The following is a 24,886-nucleotide window of genomic DNA, read 5'->3' as shown; positions in this document are numbered from 1 at the left end:
GTAACAATTACTTTCCATAAAAAGTAACCAAGTAACGCAATTAGTTTGTTTTTAGAGAGTAATGCAAAATTGTAATGCATTACTTTCAAAAGTACCTTCTTACTTGCAATCTTTAATTTCCAATTTCTTTTATTTCCGGTCTGTCCAACATTATCATTGCTCTGAAGTGTTTATGTGACTGACCTGGCTGTGTGCCCACAGAGATTATCATGCATGCCTCGATAGACATTTGCTTTCTCCACCACTCCATGCAGCAGAAGAACAGTTGTGATCAGACACTGTTCCCTTCTGATGCAGTGCTGAGTTAGTAGATATCTAAAGCATGTCTCTGGTTACGCAGCCCGACAGGGTAACAAGGTTCGACGGATCAGACAATTCTGGAAATTCCATGACATTAAAATAATCATATTTTCGGCCCGAAAATTTTAGATGCATGAAATGTTCTGTGATTGTTTTTTTCTTTTTTCTTTATAATTTCATTATTGGTTAAAATCAAAGCATCTCATGAAAAAAAAAAAAAAGGTAGAAAAAAATCTTCAGTGGCCTGCTGCCCAGAGCATGGAATAACTGACCCTGAACCAGTGAATAATTTAAACAAATAATTCTGCTTTTCAAAACAGAAAAAACAGTCCACTGTCAGTCATTCCTTAGTGCAAAGTTTCAGTAGTGTGCAAATGAGAAAGTGCTTCCTATAGATATAATGAGCAATGAGGTGTGTTTGGCCAATTTCTTTCTCATTTTCTGTTTCTAGTGCTACAAAATAAAACAATCAAGTTGGAACTGTAATGCAGCAATTCAAATACTTCTGTATGATGCTTTTATGACATTATGAATTAAAAAAAAACAACAACTTTGTTTACACTGCTTGCTTGTAGTACGACCCAAAAACCATGAAGCATGTTGGCAGATGCACTTACCAGTAAATGGTAACAATTATCCATTGCACTATTTTTGCGGGGGCTTTAACATGCTTTTTGACTGTATGTCTATAAATAAACAAAATCCTGCAAGCTGTCTGTTCCTCAAACATTCATACAACCATGGCTTTAAGACTAGATTGCTGTAATACATAACCAGCAGGATATCCAACAATATCCATAAACAAGCTTCAGTTGGTTTAAAAAGCAGTACATAGTGGTCCACACACTCCAATCTTATTAACACAATTTTATATGTTTGCTACCCATACGATTCCACATCAGTTACAAAACACTGCTACTCTTTCTAAAAAAACCTAAATGGTCCAAATTAACTGCGATCATGCTACAGTCACTCATTAAGGCCGGAAACTAAATTTTATGAAATTATACTTTCTCTGATTAGAGGTGTTTTCCATATTTTTTGGTGGATAAGTGTAATAGGAACTCCGTCTGATGACACTAGAGACACGAGATGAAAATGCAATCCTGCAAAATAGTACCCAGATAATATCAAGGTATGAGAAGCATGTTTATGGCAGGGCAAAGGGGTCATGGTGTATGTATTGTGCTACTAATAACCTCAATGAAACAAAATAGACTTTTATTGTGCCACATATTGAAATCTACTATATAAAGCCAAAAATTTGAAATGTATTTTGTGAAGTTATCTTTAGATACAGGTTTTAAAACAACTTAGTCACTTGATAAAGGGTAAATAAAGGCAAAAAACCCCCACAAAAAAAAAACATGATCAGTAATACTGATTTGTACCGTACGGAATGGACCTGTGGAATGTTGTCCAACCTTGTTATTAACATAATAAAACAAAAATAAACAGGCACTGAAAAATGAGTGTAAGAAAAGTAGTAGTATATTACCATAGGAATAAAATGAAGGTATATGGCAAGCTCCTCTGATAATTTTCTCAAGCCAACATGAGACAGAGCGACACTCTTTTAACTACATCAAATCCCTACGAGTGTTACAAACAAAAACCACTTCTGTGAAACCAAGTAGGGCTGCGATGATAAATCGATGCATAATCGATTCGTTGATCGATTCTGAGATCTTCCGAATGCATCACGATTCACTCTGGAATTTTAACAGTAGATGGTGCTCTGCTCTAGGTTTTATCCACACACAAATGTGGAAATGTGGAAGCAAGAGGAGTGCTGAGAGCGATTGTGCGTTCGGCTGAGTCATACAATTTCACTTGGCTCAGAATGCTTTTATGATGAGAGATTCATGTAAAAAGCCCACTGAGAACAGCATTGTAATTCGCTTAAACCTTTTAAAATTTTATCAATTGTTATTTCAGGTGTTTGAATTTAGAAAAGAGCAGAGTAGGGCTGTTTCTAAAGCATCTGCTGTTCAAAGCCAATCTCAGAATTTACTCAAGAAAGAATCGCGATGCATTGGGAAAATCTCAGAATCGGTGCAGAATCGATTTCTCGATTCACAATACATCGATTTACTTTCCCAGCCCTAATATCATGTAGGGTTGCAAATAGGTGGACATTTTCCAGCACACTTTGGAAACATTCCAGAAATTCTAAAAACTTTAAAGGATTTTTTTTTTGGAATCTTCCATAGATTTTTAGAAAGTTTCTGGAAATGTACCACCCTTTGCAACCCTAATACCAAGTCCACCTGCTTTGGAATGACCTGGTGAAGTTTGAGGAGTGTTCACATAGGCAGATCAACACTGTTATGGCGGGTTTTCCTGGAGGTACCGTCGTAACGGGGCAGTGCTTTCTGTAGGCTGGACATGGCAGCTGTGCGCTCCACGTCGATGACTGCGTACAGCTCTGTCCTGCGTGTGGGCGTCTGGGGAAGCGGTGAAGTGGGCGTCTTTGGGGTCTGAGGGTTGCTGGAGTTCTCTGTCTCGGTCTCCACCTCGATGTAGTTCAATCTGTGAGACTCCAAACAGGGGCGGCGGAAGTCAAAGTTGAAGAAGGTTGGCGCGGAGCGATCCCGCCAGCGGGCCGACTCCAGCTTGTTAGCGCTGAGGGGGGCGGTCACGTTCTCCGTGTTGATGTAGTAGTGAGTGGGGTCGGGGCTGTGCTGCCGATGGTAGTGGAAACCGTTTACAGCCTCTTCCCTGTCCTCATCTTCAGAGCTGCCCTTGGGGTGCTCCCTCAGAGGCGGCAGGGCGGGGAGGTTCTCGTAGTCCAGCAGAGCAGTCCTCCGCTGGGCCGAGTTGTTGACGTTGGTGTCGGGAATGAGAGGACTGCGTCGGCGAGAGACAGTGAAGTTCTCCGGAGCGCCGGGAGAGGTTTCCTCGGATCTAACGCTGTCGCTCGCATCTGCGCTGCTCGTATGGGACACCACACTCCCATTTGAGTTCTGTGCCGAGCTGCTCCTGATACACTGCTCTCCTGACACACTGGCCTCTCTCTGCCTCTGTCTCTGCACTGGAGTTGGGTCCAACACAAAGCGAGCACCTTCAGGCTCCAGCTGCACTCGAGGGCCGGGATCAGGGGCCTCTTGAGGAACGGCTTCCTCTCCATCAGATAAAGAGACATTCAATTCTGCAGGAACTTCTAAAAGACTTGGGCTGTGCTGCTCCAGCAGACCTGTAGTGTTCACATATGTGTGCCCCTGAGGAGACATAAGACATGCTTTGAATGAATCAATGAATGAATGATGCATTTATATAGTGCTTTATTGTGTATTATACACCCAAATTGCTTTACAAGCATGTGGGGGGGTTTCTCCTCAACCACCAGCAGTGTGCAGCATCCACTTGGATGACTATTATATTTAAATGCTGATATAACACGCTACCTTGGAGCACAAAACCAGTCTTAGGTCGCTGAGGTATATTTGTAGCAATAGCCAATGATACAATTGTATGGGTCAAAATTATAGATTTTTCTTTTATAAAAAAAAAAAATCATTAGGATGTTAAGATTTTGTAAATTCCCTACTGTAAATATATTAAAGGGGGGGTGAAATGCTATTTCATGCATACTGAGTTATTTACACTGTTAAAGAGTTGGATTCCCATGCTAAACATGGACAAAGTTTCAAAAATTAAGTTGTACGTTTGAAGGAGTATTTCTGTTCCAAAAATACTCCTTCCGGTTTGTCACAAGTTTCGGAAAGTTTTTTTTGAGTATGGCTCTGTTTGACGTTAGATGGAGCGGGCAAGACAACCCTGCACAGATTGCCAAAGAAAAAACAGCATTAAGGGACCAGTGGATGGAGTTTATTTTTACAGAGCATCAACGGAGTTGTGCAAGTGTTTGTGTTTGTTCCCTACATTTCGAAGATGCTTGTTTTACAAATAAGGGCCAGTTTGACGACGGATTTGCGTATCGTTTATTTCTTAAGGATGATGCAATCCCAATGAAAAAGGGTCACGATCGTGTGTTGGAACCGCAGGCGGTGAGTAAAACTGCTTCAAATATCTCTGCTTCCTTGTTAGTGCGTCCGCCTCCCATCGGAGACCTGGGTTTGAGCCCCGCTCGGAGCGAGTCGTTGCTGCTGCTCTCGTTCAGTTTCAGCCTCGGGATCTGATTCTGGATCATAAATAAACGGCTGAATCTGACTGTTAGCCATGGTTTGTTTTGGATGATGGTTTTTTCCTCAAGGCAATGTCAGAGCCATTAAATATGTTTTTCAACGGCTCTGGGTAATGTCACAGCTTCCAAACGCTCTCGACGCAAAAGCCTACTGGCGCTCGTGATTCTTTAACTCCGCCCACAAGTCACGCCTCTAGGTGCTCGTGTTTTTCCGGGAAAAATCGGTACAGACTATCTTTCTCTTATGAATATAATAAAACTAAAGACTTTTTGGAGTTATGAAGGATGCAGTACTACTCTATAGGTACTCAAGATTAACAAGATATTGAGTGAAAACGAGCATTTCACCCCCCCTTTAATAAATATAAATATCTGTAAATATAAATAAAATCTTAAGTTTTAATTAATAATATGCATTGTAAAGGAGTTAATTTGGTCAACTATCAATATATATATTTTTTTTTGCATCCTCAGATTCTAGATTTTCAAATAGCTTTATATTAGCCAAATATTATCCTATTCTAACAAACCATACATCAGTGGAAATATTATTTATTCAGCTTTCAGAGCATTAAAAAGCATTATGAACCAGGGAAACAAATAGTGCTAATGATTATACAACACTGACAACATCGACAATAAAACATTGTCTCCAAATATTTTGTCATCAATAGAGGTCGACCGATGTATTGGTTTTGCCGATTAATCGGCACCGATAGTTGATTGCTGGAACAACTGGTTAACGGCAAAAATCCATGCCGACAGTTTTCCGGGTTGTGTCCGTTGCTGTGCTATTTGTTTAGACACATGATGCTGCACACTGAACAGACCGAGAAACTTCAAGCCAGGAATTAAATGCAGCTGACAGAAAATCCTGCCGTGCCTCAGAGCACCATTCACATAGTTTTCCATTAAATTTGATTATAATCGCCCCGATTCATTGTTAATGTACATAATGAATTGTATATTGAGCATTTTCATCTAAACGTGGACGGAATTGTGAAATCCATTCATAAAAACGGAATTCACAGTTTAACGTGGAATGTCACAGAATTTTGTCAAAATGCCAAATTTTGAATTTAAAGTAGGTCATTACACTTTAATCAAATTGCGATATGGACTAGTATATGTAATTATTAAGCTGCAAAAGTGGATTTAAATATGTGATTTCAGCTTCTACCTAAATGAGGACGTAAATGCATGAACAACATCTCCAGAACTGCTCTGAAAGTCACTTCATAAGCATCTGACTGTTTGATTTGAGTAAAACTTGCATCATATCACATACACAGTACTGTAAAGGTTTTTTTAAATAAAGTACTATTTTTGTTTTTGCTCTGTATCCATTTTAAAAACTATCAGTTAATTAATTGGTATCAGCCAGTGTGGTCCAACCTAGCTATCGGTATTGGCAAAATCCACTATCGGTCGACCTCTAGTCATCAAATAATCATTTGATTATATATGATCTAATACGAGAGCCTGAATTAATGCGGTTTGACCAGTGTGGCGCTGTAGTGCAAGACTTTAATTTAGCTCTCCTGGATGCAATCAAAGAGAAAAGACGTTTGGATGAATATGAAAATACATGCTGCGGACTTTTCTCTCAATAATGAAATAAACAAAAAAAAAACTGACAGGGGTGAGAATGCAGCAGTTAAGAATGCATCTGATTACAGCGATGTGGATGTTTGCATGAGCTCTGCATTTCAGCACTCCAGTAAAGTCCAGTCAGTTACATTTTATTTATAAAATACTTTTTGCAACAGATATCCTCAAATCAAGCAACATTACAGTATTAAACATGAAAAACCAAAGTCAATGTCGCTATCAGTTAGAATTGCAACTTGATTTTCTGTTAAAGAGCACCTCTCCATTGTCAAGCTAGCTAATGAAAAATAATTTTTATTAGTGGAAAAACAGTATTAAGTGATAGTTTGGTTTGCAGAAATCAAACTTGATCTAGCTCAGGACGGTTTTGTTCATCATAACCCAATTAGGTATTTTAAGAGGGATTATGTTGTGAATAAAAAAAGTTTATCCAAAAGTAAAAGGTCTAATCGCGTACCTTTATTTGCTTTCTTATCTATATGACTTATGAGATGTTATGCAGAATGGTGTCAGTTACTTTTTCATACAGCTAATTAAATGGGGAATGGGAGTGTTTCTTTGTCATCTCATTTTGTGTGTCAAATATATTTATTTGTATAAAAGAATTGTATATTTTTTTTTTAATTACATAATATGATTTTCAAAAGCTGAACTTATTACCTTTATTTAGGATATGTAGGACTCAGTATTTTAACTAATTGCAAAAGCTGAATAATCAGTCAAAGTTTACTGAATAATCAGTGAAATAATCGTACATTAGTCAATTAATCGTTCTAATAATAGTTACATTAATCGATTATAAAAATTATAGATGGTTTCAGACTTTTTAAGAATACTCCTAAATAGAATTTCAGGAACAATTATGATAACCATCAGCTTGTGGCTGGCTTTCACATTACCAGTAATCATGAACAGAAAACAGTTCACATGAAAATCATGCTAGAGTACAGCGATTACACTGGAACTGTGAGATTCATGTGAATGATGAAGAGATGAATGGAATCGCACCAGGATTCAGGACTTGAGTCTGAAACCAGACCAGTGCTGAGTGAGGTGCTGAGAACATTTGTACTCGGACTACAGAAATGTGTGAACACAACCTAAATCACCATGATTGTGAATGGGGTTTGAGATTGATAACATTTCCACTTACCCTCACAGCCTCTTCCGCAGCTAGGAGCGGGTGCGTGGACTCCTCGCCCAGTGATGGGAGGCACGTGCTCCCGACTGACGGATGCCGACTAGAGGGGTGAGAGGACGCATCCCCTAATGAGGGATACCTTAAGCTGCCATTTGGTAAGGTAGGGAGGATGTTTCCAGGAGCTGAAGCAACAAAACAAACAAACAAAAACGACTCTCAAAACTGTTCTATAATGATTATGGATTTAAATCACCATAAATTAAAAACTAAATACCATGGTTAACTTCACAATAAATGTTATTTTTTTGGCATGTTGCTGTAATAACTAGTATTTAATTTTTTTTTTTTTAATATAAATTGATGCTGAAGTCTGAATGAAGAGCAGACGTACTGGTTGGTGTGTGAGGTGTGAGGGGAAGCTCTGGTTCAGTTTGTGCGAGGGTGGGCTCAAACACCGGCTCCTCTACTACGCTGATGCTGTTATTATGCATGATGTCCTGCAGCATGTTGAAGATCTCCTCAGCACGTGAACACTTGAAGGCAAATATCCCTGTAAAACGTCAACACAAATGGTTAAAGAAGCACTTGCTGCCCTGCTCTAATAGATGAAATGACCAAAAGGGTACACTATTGCAAATGGTGGCAAATAATAGTAAAAACAAATAACTATAATACAAAATTCTAGTTAATAGGGCTGGACGATTAATCGAAAATAAGTCAAAACCAAAACTAAGACCCTCAAAATCAACAATTTCCCCAAGTTGCATTTTCATAAAAGTATTCGGAGGTGCAAGTGCATTTAACCGCAGCCGCGAGCTTCAGGACAAACAAACACAAGGCGCACATGACAGTACATGAGTTTTGTGCATCGAATACATAACTGCATTCCAAACGGCAGAAATAAAAGCATATCTAAAGTAAAAGACTAAAATAGCAGCAAGTGGAAGCACAGTCAAGTAATGCACACGTCTCAGCACATATTCTGTGCAATGAAGGCCGCCGCATTTGTCTAGAGCACACACACGTGCCATATGATGGAAAAAGCAATAGATTTAATTAGGGATGCACCGAAATGAAAATTCTTGGCCGAAACCGAAAACCGAAAAAGAGAAAACCAAGGCCGAAAACCGAAACCCCGAAAGAAATTATGCCAATTATTAGTACCATTGCATTTATTGCTATGACCGTGTACTAACTTTACTAAAATTAAGACATTGCAATTGCATAAATTAATATTAAAGTTTCAAAGATAATTACAATTACATAACTTATTTAAAAAAAAACCCCATAAAAATACATAATTACAAATGATGCAAATATTTATTAAGCACATTGCAACAATGCACAGTATAAAATAAAATTCAAACTAAAAATGTATCCCACTCATGTGTATATTTAATAACAATGTACAGGCCTACTGGCCTGCAGAAAGGTTTTAAAATGAACAGTTCTCTCATAAAAACAAAGTGCATTTAGGTGAAGTGCATTTGAAATTGTTCTCTGTAGGACTAGAAAGTGCATTACTTCTCCAGTAGGCAAGACTGTTATCACTTCTGGGGATGGTGACTTCAGACAGATAACCATCTAGCTGTTGAGCAGTTGAGCTTGTCAGCTGCCTGACATTTGAGAAATATTTGAGAGAGTGTATTTAAATAGGGCCAGGGCATAAATAAACATTTTTATCAAATTAAAGCAGAAATCTAGCAGAAAATCTAGCATAAATATGGCTACAATCTGATATTATGTATGTATATATGTTTGTGTGTGTGTTTATATATTATATATAGTAGCCTAAGATCAAAATAGCCAACGTATTATTATTATTTGAGGCACTTTCTTGCAGAATTCCACTGAACATATCAGACAGCGATGGTGCATGCCACTCATCTGGTGCAGAGACGAGTCTTTTTTTTCTGCGCTCTGATCTCAGTCTCCTGCGCTTGGCGCTTCTCCGTCTCCACGCGGGTTCTCCGCATCCAGCGCGGCCTGGATCATTTCTCGTGCGCGCTGCCTTATTTCCGCATCTAAGTCATGGTCTTTATAACGCGGATCAAGCACATTCGCGATGAAGTGCAGAGGATCCGAAAAGATCTCAGTGAGACGTGTGCTAACAGACTCTATAAGACTGTACTTTTCTTTGTTTTTACTTCGTGGTCCGTCTTAATCTCTTTGTTATGAGACGTTTTAGTGCTGCGAATAAAGGAATACGAAGAGAGAGAATGTTCTCACTGGTGTTAAGTGAATGTCGCGTGGAGCTCGTGGTCTGCGCTATGCAGGTGCACGTGCAGGTCGCGGTTTCTGTTTGCGTCATCACAACATTTCGGCCGTGTTGTTTCGGTGATAAAAGTATATCGGCCGAAAACCGAAAAGGCCATTTTCGGCCGAAAATTTTCGGTGGCCGAAATTTCGGTGCATCCCTAGATTTAATACTCGCATGACAAGAGCAAATAACCATAAACGGTCTGTTTCCTTCAATTATTTTAAAAACACAAAAGATAAGAAATGCACTCTTTCATTAAAAAAAAATATCCCACCTTTCATAGTTGAGTATATTTACAATACAAACTTTTAATTAACTATAAAGAAAAAAAAAAATCATTCATAAATCGTAAATGAGGTAAAATGTTCAATTGATAAAAAAATTTCCGATCATATCGTCCAGCCCTACTAGTTAATACACCTAATGATGGACAAACAAACACACACACGACACAACACAACACAAAACATGTAGCATAATTTGGATTCTTATCAGGGAAGCAAACATTTGCTTCTCCTGCAAGGTGCTGCAGTGTTGAAGCTAATTGTTTGGAGCACATCAAGCCGGACTTACCTGATCAAGCATGCAAACTCTCTTGAGCTCATCCTTTTGAAAGCATGGGTTTAAATGTTAACAGTTGTACATTAATAACTATTCAAAGAGCTGGTGATCAAATCTTGTTTGGGAAGGTTTCAAATTGCTGTAAATGTCTGTACCCAATTATTCCCAAGTCTTACAAAATGATTTTATTTTTCATTCATTCTTTTCTTATAAACTCATAATTATGTAAACTACAAGTAAAATGTTTTTGAATGGTAAGATTATTAATGTTTTGCTCACCAAGCCTGCATTTATTTGATCCAAAATACAGTAAAAGCAGTAATATTGTGAAATATTTTATATTCCTTTGATTTGACTGGTAGTGTACAGGTGCATCTCAAATTAGAATGTCTTGGAAAAGTTCATTTATTTTAGTAATTCAACTCAAATTGTGAAACTCGTGCATTAAATAAATTCAGTGCACAAAGACTGAAGTAGTTTAAGTCTTTGGTACTTTTAATTGTGATGATTTTGGCTCACATTTAACAAAAACCCACCAATTCACGATCTCAACCAATTAGACTACTTCGTAAGACCATTAAAAAAAACATTTTTAGTGAATTGTTGGCCTTCTGGAGAGTATGTTTATTTACTGTACATGTACTCAATGCTTGGTAGGGGCTCCTTTTGATTTAATTACTGCCTCAATTCAGCGTGGCATGGAGGTCTCAGTTTGTGGCACTGCTGAGGTGGTCTGGAAGCCCAGGTTTCTTTGACAGTCATCTGCATTGTTTGGTCTCTTGTTTCTCATCTTCCTCTTGATAATAACCCATAGATTCCCCTGGGGCTCAGATCTGGCGAGTTTGCTGGCCAGTCAAGCACACCAACATCATGGTCATTTAACCAACTTTTGGTGCTTTTGGCAGTGTGGGCAGGTGCTAAATCCTGCTGGAAAATTAAATCAGCATCTCCAAAAAGCTGGTCAGCTGAAGTGCTCCAAAATGTTTGGTAAACGGGTACAGAGACTTGTCTTTTTTTTCTTTTGGTTTTCAAAAATCACAATGGACGGACACCAGCAGATGACATTACACCCCAAATCATCACAGACTGTGGAAACTTAACACTGGACTTCAAGCAACTTTCGCTACGAGCTTCTCCACCCTTTCTCTAGACTGTAGGACCTTGGTTTCCAAATGAAATACAAAACTTGCTCTCATCTGAAAAGAGGACTTTGGACCACTGGAAAACAGTCCAGTTCTTCTTCTCCTTAGCCCAGGCAAGATGCCTCTGATGTTGCCTGTGGTTCAGTAAATCTCTTGACACGTCTGTGTGTTGTGGCTCTTGATGTCTTGACCCCAGCCTTAGTCCATTCCTTGTGAAGTTCACTCAATTTCTTGAATCGATTTTGCTTGACAATCCTCATAAGGCTGCGGTTCTCTCGGTTGGTTGTGTATCTTTTTCTTCCACACTTTTTCCTTCCATTCAATTTTCTGTTAACATGCTTGGATACAGCACTCTGTGAACAGCCAGCTTCTTTGTCAACAAATGTTTGTGGCTTACCCTCCTCGTGAAGGGTGTAAATTGCCGCGTTTCCACCGAAATTACCCAGAACATTTGTACCAGAAACTTTTATTCCCAGGAACTTTTTCCCCCAGACCTGTTGCTTCCTGCGTTTCCACCACAGTCTAAAGCACCGGGAAGATTAGGCAAATAGACTGGTGACGTAGGTCTGCGCGCGTTTCTCAATACAAAGTATGCTGATTTTTGACGTGCATTCGACTAGGGAGTGTGACGTCCACGATGATGCAAGTCCATTAAATCTGCAAACAGCAGCATACTTGATAACTTCAGTCAGCTCGCTTTGGCTACTGCAGTTTTCCTCTCTGTATATTTACAATAAAATGAAATAGGATATCAAATACCACTGCCTCCTTTCGTTTTCATTTAAACATAATAACAGCTGCAGAAATTTACTTAGTTCAGGGATAGGGATATGTATATGTATATATATATATATATATATATATATATATATATATATATATATATATATGTATATATATATATATATATATATATATATATATATATATATATATATATATGTATATATATGTATATATATATATATATATATATATATATATATATATATATAAAATATGATAGATTTACCCAAAACTAATTTTATTTTATGTTTAATCACTAAAGACACATCAGAGCCAGTGGCACACATCAGAAGGTCTAGCCAAGGTGAGGCTGCTCTCAGCGGATACATGAGGACTGAGCTCTTGCTGATCGTGTGGAGCTCACGTCTCCGAGATCGGCGAAACACATTTTTAAATAGGCGCTGTCTTTATTAATAAACCACAGATTTGAGTTTTAAACAACTACATTCTTGCCTGAAATGCTTTAAAAATTAAATTTCATGACACAATAACAGTAATATTTTGAAAATGATCCGAATAAATGGTGGTTGATCTCAACCAATGCTTCGTGAACTCAACCAATCAGGATGTTTAGCACCCAAGTCCCGCCCTCAAAAATTCCGGAACTTTGAAAAAGTACCACCTCGCCAGCAGGGACTTTCTGAGAGGCATTTTTTTTACCAGAAACTTTATTTAGTTCTTGGTTCCTGCGGTGGAAACACACAAAGTACCAGCCCAAAGTCCCTAGTTCCTGGGTTAAGTTCCTTTGGTGGAAACGCAGCATATGATTGTCTTCTGGACAACTGTCAGATCAGTCTTCCCCATGATTGTGTAGCCTAGTGAACCAAACTGAGAGACCATCTTGAAGGCTCAGGGAACCTTTGCAGGTGTTATGAGTTAATTAGCTGATTGGCGTGTGACCATATTCTAATTAGTTGAGATAGTGAATTGGTGGTTTTTTGTTAAATGTGAGCCAAAATCATCACAATTAAAGAACCAAAGACTTAAACTACTTCAGTCTGTGTGAATTGTATTTAATACACAAGTTTCACATTTTTAGTTGAATTACTGAAATTAATTAACTTTTACATGACATACTAATTTATTGAGATGCACCTGTATAATCAAGTATGATCTGCAAGAATGTAAGGCAGGGTTCCTCAAACCTTGCCCTTGATGGCCAATCTGCAGAGTTTAGCCCCAACCCTGATCAAACTTGCCTACTTGTGATTTTCTAATGATCCTGAAGACACTGATTAGCATGCTCAGGTGTGTTCGATTAGGGTTAGCGCTAAACTCTGTAGGAGAGTGGATCTCGTTGGCCAGATTTGAGGATCCCTGGTGTAAAGGATGGAGACTTCAACTTTACCTTGACCTGTCTGGCAGCGACGGCCACTCTCAAATGAGAAGAGATTTGAATCATAGCCATAACGGCGCAAGCACAGGTAAGGCCACTTGACCGCATCACATTTGCGTGTGCGCAGGACCAGCTCGTCCTCCGTCAGCTCCATGATTCCTGCTCCCAGCTCATTTCCGTCATCATCCACATTCACCACCTGAACACATCAAACCAATCCAAACCTGACTCCATACAATCCTAATGAGCTCAACCCGCCACAAACAAGATCATCACAATCTAACACATGCATACTGATTTTTTATTTATTCATTCACTTTTTAATACCATGCCAGCACCAGGGCTATTTTTATGGTGATCTCTGAATACATTATACAAGGTATACAATTAACAAAAGGTTATAAAAGACATTTCAATTGTACACCAGACAAAAATTCTCAAATACATTCTGGTGAAACTTTTGTAAATAAATCAGTTAGACACCTCTGAATAAAACCGTTGACGATTTGCATTAAAAACCAATCCAATAAAATATGTTTCACAGTCATTTTAATTTAGCAATAAGGCATGATGGTGGTTTTTCACCTTTTAATAAACATCCATGTGTTAATCTTTCATGACCTAAAAGACACTTTGTAGAAACAAGTTGGTCGAACCAAGATTTAAAATTAGTCAAAAAAATTATTTCTTACACTCCTCTTCGTCTCATAACTTATTTTCATAACATTTATCCCATTCTATCTGCCACATGTCATAAACTCTTTTATTAATCACAGGTTTCATGCATGCTGAAACATACTGACCTTAAATTTACTCTGATGATTGTCAGGGATTGATTCTTTATCCGGACAGCTAAAACAGCTTCCCATGGCTTCTTCAGACCATTTGATACCTAGAGCACGAAGACCAAATGTAACACTGTACAGTTGGCATGAAGCAGAATTCAAATTCTGACAGTAAACAGGAAAACAGGTACTTTTAATTTGTTCTTCAAGTCCCTGTTGATTGCTCAATGAGTGCAGCTAGTGCTGATGCATTTCTGATTGAAACATGAAGTTGGGCTGGGAATTTTTTTTTTAAATAGTCAAGGTGTGCATTATTTACATCCCAGTAAGCATTTGACAACACAGTCTCAATTATAATTTTAGAAATATTACATTCTGTTGTAGATGGTTTTACCACATTCTGTTCTAGCCATGACATACATGTACTCTCTTCTTTAAAGACTCTAATTTTCCTTTTTTTTCACACATTTCCATCAGACATTGACCTCAAAGAGGTCACTGTACTGTAAAGAGGTATGTTTATTAAAATATACTGCAGCGACAACTAGGAATGCATCAGTAATGAATACTGAGGGTTATCATGTCATATATACAATTGACTATCAGTAATTTGATCCAATGTTTTTAAGTGTCTCGTTTCACAGTAAAAGCTTCTCCACATGAACTCAAACTCTTCAAGAGCTGTACGTTTGGGTTGATTACAACCCACATTTAAAAATGCAAAACACACTCCATCCTCTTCTGCCAAATTTATAATGTGAATTATTTGTAATCTATATTTGTAGACAAAAGAGAAGCAATCTCCCTGTGGTTTTCTGCCAAAATAGAAGCTTTATGGTTTAACGTTTTAAAGCAAGAGAAATAAAAAAAAAATATGAAAAGGTAAAACGAAATAAAAAAAGCCATAAATATTTTAAATAAATATCCTGTAAAATAAATAAATTATTAATACTACTATGCCAGTTTAAAAAGTAGTAGATGTTACAACCTGTGCCCATATTCCCAAAACATCAAGTCTAAAAGTAGATCATAACTCGCTGATTTAGGAGAAAACCTTTCAAGAGATTAGGGCTTGTGAATCCTAAATCTATGAATCCTAAATTTTTGCTCTAAGAGTATTTCACAAAGAGTTTTCTCTCTAAAACGAGCTCCTGAATCTGTGAGAGGTTAGGAGTAGTGAAGAGGACTCCTAAGTCACTAAGACGAATCACAAACTTTCCTAAGATTGCGGTTGCTGGCAATCTGCCTCTGAACGTAAACATTTTAGAAACACGCTGCATTTATTTGCACATACATTTTCCCAAACATCCTTTTTGGTTTTGGAGGTTATCCCAACTGCAAATTTTCTCAATTATATCCTTGTTTTCACCACTCCACAAGACATAGCAGCTCTTCTTGAATCCAGTTTGGATATATTTTACGTTCGCATGTCTTACTCTCAGCCATGATTATTCACTGGGTTTATTAAAAGGATGTTTATATGCATATTCTCTAACAGTTTCTGAGCAGCACACATTTAAGAGGCTGACAATTTAAAAAATAATTAGTGACACTTATCTTGATTTTAAAATCTTTATTTGAATGTGGCAACAGTTTTATTTTTTTAACTTTTATTTGAATATGGCAACATAATATTGCACTCTACAATATTTCTATGAAAAATCTCTGACAGAGACTTTCAGCCAATCATTGTGTGCATAGTTAATGAGCACAGTTAATGAGCACGCTGACATCATCCACCCTGCCCTTATTCTGAGCTTAATACTTCTCTCTATTCATCAGTAAAAGTTCATCTCAGCAGCTGTGTGAACAGTTTTTAAGAGAAAACGTTAAAATACAGCACCAAAAAATGTTTTTCTGTAATAATAATTTCTGTTATAATAAGAAAACGCCACAAAACTGCTATATTTCCTGAAACAGATTATGTACTGTGAAAATCATTCCTGTTGCAACCCTTGTGCTCTATTAGAACCAACAGTAATGTTGCACCACACAAGGATGAGTAAGGATGTCAATTTCAATGCTTTATCTGTTAGAGCTCGTTTGGGAGTTCCTATTCGAAGATGCACAGCAGTGAGCGTTTGCACTGAAGTCTAAAAGGAGATATGATCCTAAGAATAAATGTTTAAATCAGAAGGCCAAAAACAAGGTAGAAAATTGGCAATTATTTCTTACTTATGCTGGATTTTAATGTAAAATTGAATGCAACACATGACCCCTTTAAAAAGTGAATTGCGAGTTCTTACCCAGATCCAGCCACCAGGGTTCCTGGTTCATTCCCAAGCCAAAGCAAACAAGTCATTCTCTACATGTAAAAGGGTTTACAGATGTGATAGCTGCGTCTGAAGCAATTCTATAATGTTGAAAAAAAAAATTGTGGAGAAACATGATACTGTAGTTAAGAATTATTTTTGAGTGAACAGATATAATTACTGACAAAGACAGACAACACTACATCATGAAAATAAAATGGCATCACCTATTTAAGTCAAGTAACATAACCATGTCATTTTCTGTTTGATTATATTCCTATAACCCAAACCGTAATGCCATGGTCATAGGTTCGATTCACAGTCTAAGCATCAACTGACCCAATGTATAACCTGAATGCAATGCAAGTCACTTTGGATAAGCAAAAACATAATTGATATTCATGATGGTTGTGAAAAACAGCCATTCCACTTTCAAGAAAGGATTTCATTTAATGACTCATGTGGTCCATTTGTGTAAATGCCACACCTTTATCATAAAAAAAAAATACATTTTTAAATATATACTTTTATATTTAATTAATGAACATCACGTTTTGGGGAGTCAAACCAAATGACATATGAAATTTGATCGTGCCTTGCCATAAAAAGGAGGAATTATCTTATATTCTATCTACCCTAACAAAGCATTAAGGGCCACTGGTGTCAACCACGTATGACATATTTGCATGTTTATGTTCTGCATGTTGGTCAAAACACACAACTTTTATTAGGCGGAAAAAAGGTTCTTGAATATTAACAATTAACAGCGAAGAACTATACTGTTTACTGAATCCGGGATGGTTTTAGTGGAGTAACTTTAACTCAAGATCTAAACAGTTATCAATGACAAGACTCGACGTGAAAACAGAAGAGAACAAATCCAACTTTTGTTACACAATCAAATCCTAATAAAACAAATAAATGTTTATTCATTTCACATAGCGGTTTAACTTAATTGGATTAACTTAACCAAACTAACATAAACAGCAGACAGGACTACGTTAGCTACATAAACATTTTATGTTAAAGAGATGAGGGAAAAATACTTACGTTAAGTTTTTAATCAGTCAGGATCGTTTTTTTTTTTTTCAACGCTTAATATTCCACATATTATCCCCAGTTTATATGATAACTTTCTGAAAAAAAAGAATCATTAGCTAAACTAGCACAGGTCCGCCCGAGCGCCAAAATAATCTACCCTTTCACTTAATAATCAAACATTCACTACTAAATCACGTTTAACTGACCTCCGTGGCCCAGTATGGTGTAAAGTAAAAGTTCGCATTAAAGAGTAAATTCGGAATTAAGGTTATTTGTTAGTTTATTTTGTTGCTATCTAGGGCCGCTACAAACCAGTGTGAGCTAGCATTAGCATTTAGCCAGGAGACCCTGCGCATGCGCGTGTGTAAGTCATTTTACGTGAGTTACGTTCTGCGCAGGAGTCCGTAAAAACTAAAGATGATCAAACCACAACTCAGATAAATCACGACACAGTGCTGCACTTGCCATTCTTGGATGTTTCTTCAACTATGCGCAGTATAGATAATAAACTCATTTAAAACACACTTTCTTGCTAAGACAGTTTCTTAGTCTTTTACTAGTTTAGTGCTAGTTCAATAATTTAATAATAATTTAAACAGGCAGATAAACTTTACTTTCAGAGAAATTGTATTATCTTGAAATGAAAAATGTAATCTATACGATCTATTAAGTTATAGGATGTTGAAAATAACAAATACACACAATAGGAAATCATTTGTTCTTGTTTAATTTGACAAAATTACATCTCTACTGTAAAGTATGCCCCATAAAATATACATAAAGTTATATATACCAAAAACTCTATTGTTAAAAACTCTAAATTTTATTGAAATATATATTTAAAAAGTTGACTTATTAATTGTCACAAATAGATTGATTGCAGGGCATTTAAATAAATAAATACATAGAACTGAAAATAATAGAATACTAGTTAAGAGTAGTAAGAGTAAAATTGTGCGTGTGTGTGTGCAACTTAACCTAGATAATAGTAAATGTCCCCATAATGGTAGTAAATGAACTTATTTTTGCTGTGTATGTGGCCTTGTGTAATGGGAATGATTAGAAGAGCTGTAAATTAAGTCATGAAATCTTTAGTAGTTCATCAGATGTTAATGAACAATGTCTTGTGTGAAAGTAAGAATAATGTGAGTGCTTCTGATGAAAACGATGAAGACAATGAGATGCTGAAATCTGACACCTGCAACAAGAAGAGTAGTAGTAAGCATTACATGCTGTAGAATAAAGAGGGTCTAAAGCAGGTCATTGTCCATGTTACGAGATGATGCAACGAAGGAAAGTTAAGAAAGTTTTTTTTCTGTTTGAATATCACACTTTTTTTTTACATATAATCAAATATAAGAGTTATTGTTTTCTTTATAGCTCGCTTATATGTTAGGAATGACTATGTTCCATAAAAAACAATGCACATGCTTTTTTTCACCCTTATGAGATTGATGGTGTTTAATATCTTGAATTTACATGACTGATGTAAACTATAAGGGTAGTGTGTTCACAAATGTATCTACATTTAATCCAATATAAGTGATCAATAATGATCAGAAGGGAGGTGTTTTATGGAAATTTTTTGTTTTGTTAATTTGGCATTGATTGCATTAATCTCATTTAGGCATCTTTTAACATACAGTGATCAAGGTAGTGTATATATATAGTCCATAGGGACATTGAGTTATTTTATGTAACTTGTGCACGTAACTGCTTTAGGTTGAATAACAACATTTGAGGGGAAACTGTGTAGAGACGGACAGTTTTTGAGAGTAACCATGCATCTAAGATGAGATGTGCATGAGATGTGCATGTGTTATGGGGTGATGTGAACTGAGCAACATGATTGGCTCAAAGGTCCTAGTCCTTCAATGTATCTTTTTACATACTATAAAAAGTGGTCTGTGAGTCTGTGTGTTATCTCTTTGCACACAGACTCCGAAGCTGTGTGTAAACCAAATCATTCTCTGCAGAGAATTAAAGCAATACAAAGACAAAACTCTGTTTGGTTTTTCATTCTCAGTCTCTACAAATTGTTATTGAATTAGAATTTCCACAACACACCTTTTGCAAGACTTTTAGGCTTAATATTAAGAAATGTGTATTGTGCATAATTACTCCAAATAAAGTTTCATTATAATTTGAAATCAGTAAGTCTTAAGCGATGTCAGTAAATATGTTAAAAGTTTGAACTATACTTAGTAAGAAATAAATGTAATTTTAAATGAATTACTTTTGCAGGGTAAAATTTACAGCAAAATTTAGCACCTTTTTGCCCTCTCCATCAAGCCTTTTGCAATAGAAGTAAAAAAAAAAAAAACCCTTGTAATTAAGTTTCAACAGATAGAACACAGAACTGTCATTCTTTTCCTAAAGCTTCTTGATACATCAATTCCTGCGTTATTAGCTCTTATCAGTACATTTGGCCCTATAGAGGAGCTCATGCTCTCCATGATCAAAACAATGGGAGTGCAAAGTCGTCAGGAATGTTTGTCGTGAAAGGAATGATAGAAAAGATCCTTGACGTTATCTTTTTATTTTATTCATATATCAAGTAAAAAAAGATGGAATATATAACAATTTATAAATATATTTAGCTTTTCTTCAAGCAAAATGGCTTATATCTTTAAACAGTGAAAGTATATGTTCACCAACTACAGGATGTCGACTGAAATTTATGGTAACAAATATGACAATGGAAAAGATAACTTATAATATATTAAGAATATAACTAATATATTAAGATATAAATACATAATTTTTGATGGAGTTTGGGGACCTTTCAGATTGTTTTTACATTGTGGTGGAGTTGGAAATGTGTAGGAAGAAGTCTAAGAAAAGAGGTGACATTGCAATGTATTTCAATATAAATAATCTCTCTTTTTTAGGGGGTTTGTGTTCTCTCTGTTACATAGTAACTTATACTGTATGTGTTAAGTTAAAATGCAATAAAAAAAATAAAATAAAAATAACGCTGACACTGCATACAGTATATGCAACGATCATATAATTTGTTTTATGTAGAAATGGAATAACTAGTGTCTCTTCAAAACAATAAAAAAAAATTCTGAATAAACATAAAATTAAACAAATAAAAAAAGACATTATATGAAAAATGCCTGTATATGCAAATATGAAACTCAATCATATGTTGTTTAGTCCAATATCAAATCTGTTTATTAGTTTACAGGATCTGGTTGCACATCTGGCAAGAGTGTGAATAAAGTTGTGTAGAAATGTGACGATCGTGTACCCAGAAAGACACAGGGAGAGCGAGAGATCCAATTGCAGGTATTTATTAAGTATAATCCAAATCGTGGTCGAACAAGCCAAGGTCAAAACCAAATAAGCAGTCCAAACAAACAAACAAATAAAGGAGGGAACTGGAAAAAGAAAGGAACGGGAACTCAGAGGATGAGAAGACAATGAAGACACTTGGAATATGAGAAGGCTGGCTACACGAATGGTAAGGACTGCAATTAACAGGAGTGCAATTACTGTGAAGACAGGACCAGTCTAGAGGAATTCTAGTGCCTACGGTTAAGTGTCTAAGGGGAAGTGAGCCCACTAGTGGACACCCAGGGAAACAGAGACTAGACAGCGTGACATTACCCCCTGCTCCACGGAGCAGCTGCCAGATGCTCCACCCGAACCCAAGGGAAGACCAAAGACACAAAGAGACCAGGAGGGAGGTGGAGCGGCGGAGGAACAGGGGGAGGGACGGAGGGCCAGATATAATGGTAAAACAGAGACAAGAGGACCAGGTAAAATGGGGAAACAGAGACAAGATAACTGCAACACAAAACAAGGAGTCCTGGAGGGTGGTGGACCGGCGGAGGATCAGGGGTAGGGACGGAGGGCCAGGTCCTAGAGGGAAACAGAAAGAAAGACACAGACATAAGAACTACAAAAAATAAACACAAAAGCACAAGTCCAAGAAGGACATCACATGACGCCCACCAGGGCGGAGCAGAAGACCACCATAACCGTGTGGTCGAGATTGGAGTCCCCCAGGGTGGAGCAGAAGACCACCACATCCTTGTGTTCGAGGCAGATGGACCCCAGGGCGGAGCAGAAGACCACCACATCCTTGTGGTCGAGGCAGATGGACCCCAGGGCGGAGCAGAAGACCACCACATCCTTGTGGTCGAGGCAGATGGACCCCAGGGCGGAGCAGAAGACCACCACATCCTTGTGGTCGAGGCAGATGGACCCCAGGGCGGAGCAGAAGACCACCACATCCTTGTGGTCGAGGCAGATGGACCCCAGGGCGGAGCAGAAGACCACCACATCCTTGTGGTCGAGGCAGATGGACCCCAGGGCGGAGCAGAAGACCACCACATCCTTGTGGTCGAGGCAGATGGACCCCAGGGCGGAGCAGAAGACCACCACATCCTTGTGGTCGAGGCAGATGGACCCCAGGGCGGAGCAGAAGACCACCACATCCTTGTGGTCGAGGCAGATGGACCCCAGGGCGGAGCAGAAGACCACCACATCCTTGTGGTCGAGGCAGATGGACCCCAGGGCGGAGCAGAAGACCACCACATCCTTGTGGTCGAGGCAGATGGACCCCAGGGCGGAGCAGAAGACCACCACATCCTTGTGGTCGAGGCAGAAAACCCCCAGGGCGGAGCAGAAGACCAACACATCCGTGCGGCCGGACCAACAGGATGACAAGTCTGGTTGGACAAGTCTGAAACATAGAACATGAGCATGTTAAGGGTAGCCTCCGTGGCCACAACAGGAACAGTCGGGTGCTCTGAGAGTTCGGCTGAGACATGACGAGTCTCTGGACGTTCCGCAGAGGCGAGGAGAGACTCTGGTAGTTCCATCGTGTTTATACTGGATTCCAGAAGATCAGTGCTGAATTGACTCTGCTCATGAAGATCATTGGTGACTTACATTTGTTCATGAAGATCACTGGTGACTTGCCTTTGTTCATGAAGATCACTGGTGACTTGCCCGACTCGACTCTGGAAGTTCAACCGGAACCAGACTCAACTCTGGAGGGTCAACCGGTACCTGACTCAACTCTGGAGAGTCAACGGGGACCTGACTCAACTCAGGAAATCCCACTGTAGCTGCCATCCTCTGCAGTGGCTCCGTCTTGCCTCCATCTTGCCTCGTGGTACTGGGTTGGCGGACATCTTGTGCAGACTTTCCCCTCTCCGTCCACAATGGAGAGACGGCGGCTCCCCTCCGAACTCCAGTTCGACGGGGGGCAATATTGGAGAGTGATGCCGGACCTCCTCTCGACCACTCACTCCTGAGCGACCTCTCCTGGTCCCACGAAACAAGACCAGGCGAGTACCCTCGAATCCATTCCTCATCCGCTCGGTGACTGGGGAGGAAATACGAATAGACATACCGCTGGATCTCTGTTTTGGATGGAGTCCTTCTGTGACGATCGTGTACCCAGAAAGACACAGAGAGCGAGAGATCTAATTGCAGGTATTTATTAAGTATTATCCAAATCGTGGTCAAACAAGCCCAGGACAAAACCAAATAAGCAGTCCAAGCAAACAAACAAAGGAAACAAAGGAGGCAACTGGAAAAAGAAAGGAACGAGAACTCGGAGGATGAGAAGGCAATGAAGACACTCTGAATACGAGAAGGCTGGCTACACGAATGGTAAGGACTCCATACAAACAACAGGAAAAGACTGGAATATATAGGGAGATTAATGACACTAGAGGTCCTGCACCTGGTGCAATTAACAGGAGTGCAATTACTGTGAAGACAGGACAAGACTAGAGGAATTCTAGTGGAATCCACTAGTGGACACCCAGGGAAACAGAGACTAGACAGCGTGACAAGAAAGCCCTTTCATAAGAGTTTTTCTATGATTTATGCAAATGGATACCAAGTGCATATTTAACCAGATTCATCAATATTAGAAAATGGGTTAAGAACAAATGTATTTGTGTGCACACCTGCTGAGAATATGGTAAACTTTTGGAGTCTTTGATTTTAAGAGTGTAGAGTTGAAGGCTATGTCAAGCTCACATTCTCTATACCCTTCTCATTTCACCATCTTCTCCTTGGCGAAAAGAGTTACACTTTGCAGGGCCTTTTGAAGGGAAGATGCTGCTTGTTTCTGTGGATACACTTTCTATACTACCAGAGATGTTAAAAATGTCCATAATCACCTCAGCCAATGTTTTGCATTCTAATTTTGCATTGCATTTACACAAATAACTACTTGCATCTCTGATGATTGTGCCAATGTAGTTTACAATCAGTGATTAAAAAAAGAAAGAACTTTGTATTAGGTATAATATTTTTGCTTGATATTGGCAGCTGTTTGGGGGTTCGGGGATATATTACATATAGTTTTAATGTTTTATTACATTTTTGTCCTTGAAATATACCATTCTGCTGGGATCAGAATAATCTTCTTTTTTTTGGATCAAAAGAATCTTAAAACATTTGAACAACACAAACTGATAATTTAATCCAGATCAAAGACTGATTTAATCTGAATTAAGGATCTTTTTTTTTTTTTTGAAAACCCAATTTTTAAGATTTGATCTAATCCAATGACCAAAATCCGATCTGATTACTTTTGAACAACTGGCCCCTGATCAATAATGCTTTGTTTGAGACCCAGGCAATAAAAACAATTATGGACAAAAACAAATACTTTAGAGCTCATACATCTGTCCACAGACTGGCAGAGCATGTGATGCAAACCATGAAAGGTTCACTGAAGGCTTCTAAACTGTTGAAGGCTACTCAAACAAATGTTAACCCTCTTCTTACTCCAATACTGGAATACATTCTTCAGTATTAATGCCCAAACTGAAGTTTTGAAACAAATCAGGAGGGCTGTTGTATATGTCTAGAAGGTGTTTGAAGGGACAAGGTGGCGCTGACGGGGAGACATTAGTTTTATATCAAAAGAAGGAGGCCTAAACGTCGAGACAAAATGGACTGCAGAAGCACTGAATTCTTTGATCGTGCCCTGCTGAGGATGTCCTAACACAATATGTTTATAAAAGTGACTTCAAACAACTCTATTTCTTCCATATGATTTCCAGAAAGAGGAGTGCAGTGACTGGGCCTGTGGCTCTCTTCCTATCGCTTTTTCTTATGGAGCCATATCACTCCGCTCAGCAATAAGAGCTGTGCTCCCAAACGGATCTTCATGTAGTACCTCTACTGGCTTTTAACAATCGTTCCAGCTTCTTTTACATGTAATCCTTAATATTTGTAATCTTGTATGTGCTGTTGGTGCATTTAAGTCAGACTGATTGTATCTACGAGTTAAGGAGCTCTGGTGGCTCTGTCCTAGACTATTCACTAATCATTTTTCCTAGAATATATATTTTTTCATTTCCATTATAACAACTGGCACAAATATTTGGGGCAATCCTCAGGGAGGCAAATTTATATTCCTGAAATAAAAAGTCTGAAATAAAAACAGCTCTGCTTTTTTACATCTTAATTTGACGAACGAACATATTTTACATTTACAATTTAATTTGATTGCATATCCAAAATGAAAAGGTGAAAACATTG

General features: G+C 38.2%; 1 protein-coding gene across 2 annotated transcripts; it reads right to left on the bottom strand.

Annotated features, from left to right (window-relative positions):
- Positions 1-1,436: 1,436 nt before the first annotated feature.
- LOC113043655 (fibroblast growth factor receptor substrate 2-like) lies at positions 1,437-17,721 on the bottom strand. Of its 2 annotated transcripts, XM_026203165.1 has the most exons (8): positions 17,569-17,720; positions 17,372-17,457; positions 16,316-16,422; positions 14,088-14,176; positions 13,297-13,483; positions 7,591-7,749; positions 7,212-7,381; positions 1,437-3,521 (listed from the first exon to the last, which is right to left on the bottom strand). In XM_026203165.1, exons 3-8 carry the CDS (start codon positions 16,344-16,346, stop codon positions 2,607-2,609), a joined length of 1,551 nt encoding a protein of 516 aa, XP_026058950.1. In that variant the 5' UTR covers positions 16,347-16,422; positions 17,372-17,457; positions 17,569-17,720; the 3' UTR covers positions 1,437-2,606. The 2 variants fall into 2 exon arrangements, with proteins under 2 accessions (XP_026058950.1, XP_026058949.1); XM_026203164.1 differs by having other exon boundaries at positions 17,372-17,721.
- Between the last annotated feature and the right edge of the window lie 7,165 nt (positions 17,722-24,886).

Source organism: Carassius auratus, chromosome 25, assembly GCF_003368295.1.
Source record: "Carassius auratus strain Wakin chromosome 25, ASM336829v1, whole genome shotgun sequence".
NCBI lineage: Eukaryota > Metazoa > Chordata > Actinopteri > Cypriniformes > Cyprinidae > Carassius > Carassius auratus.
This window is presented reverse-complemented; position numbering and strand designations above follow the sequence as displayed.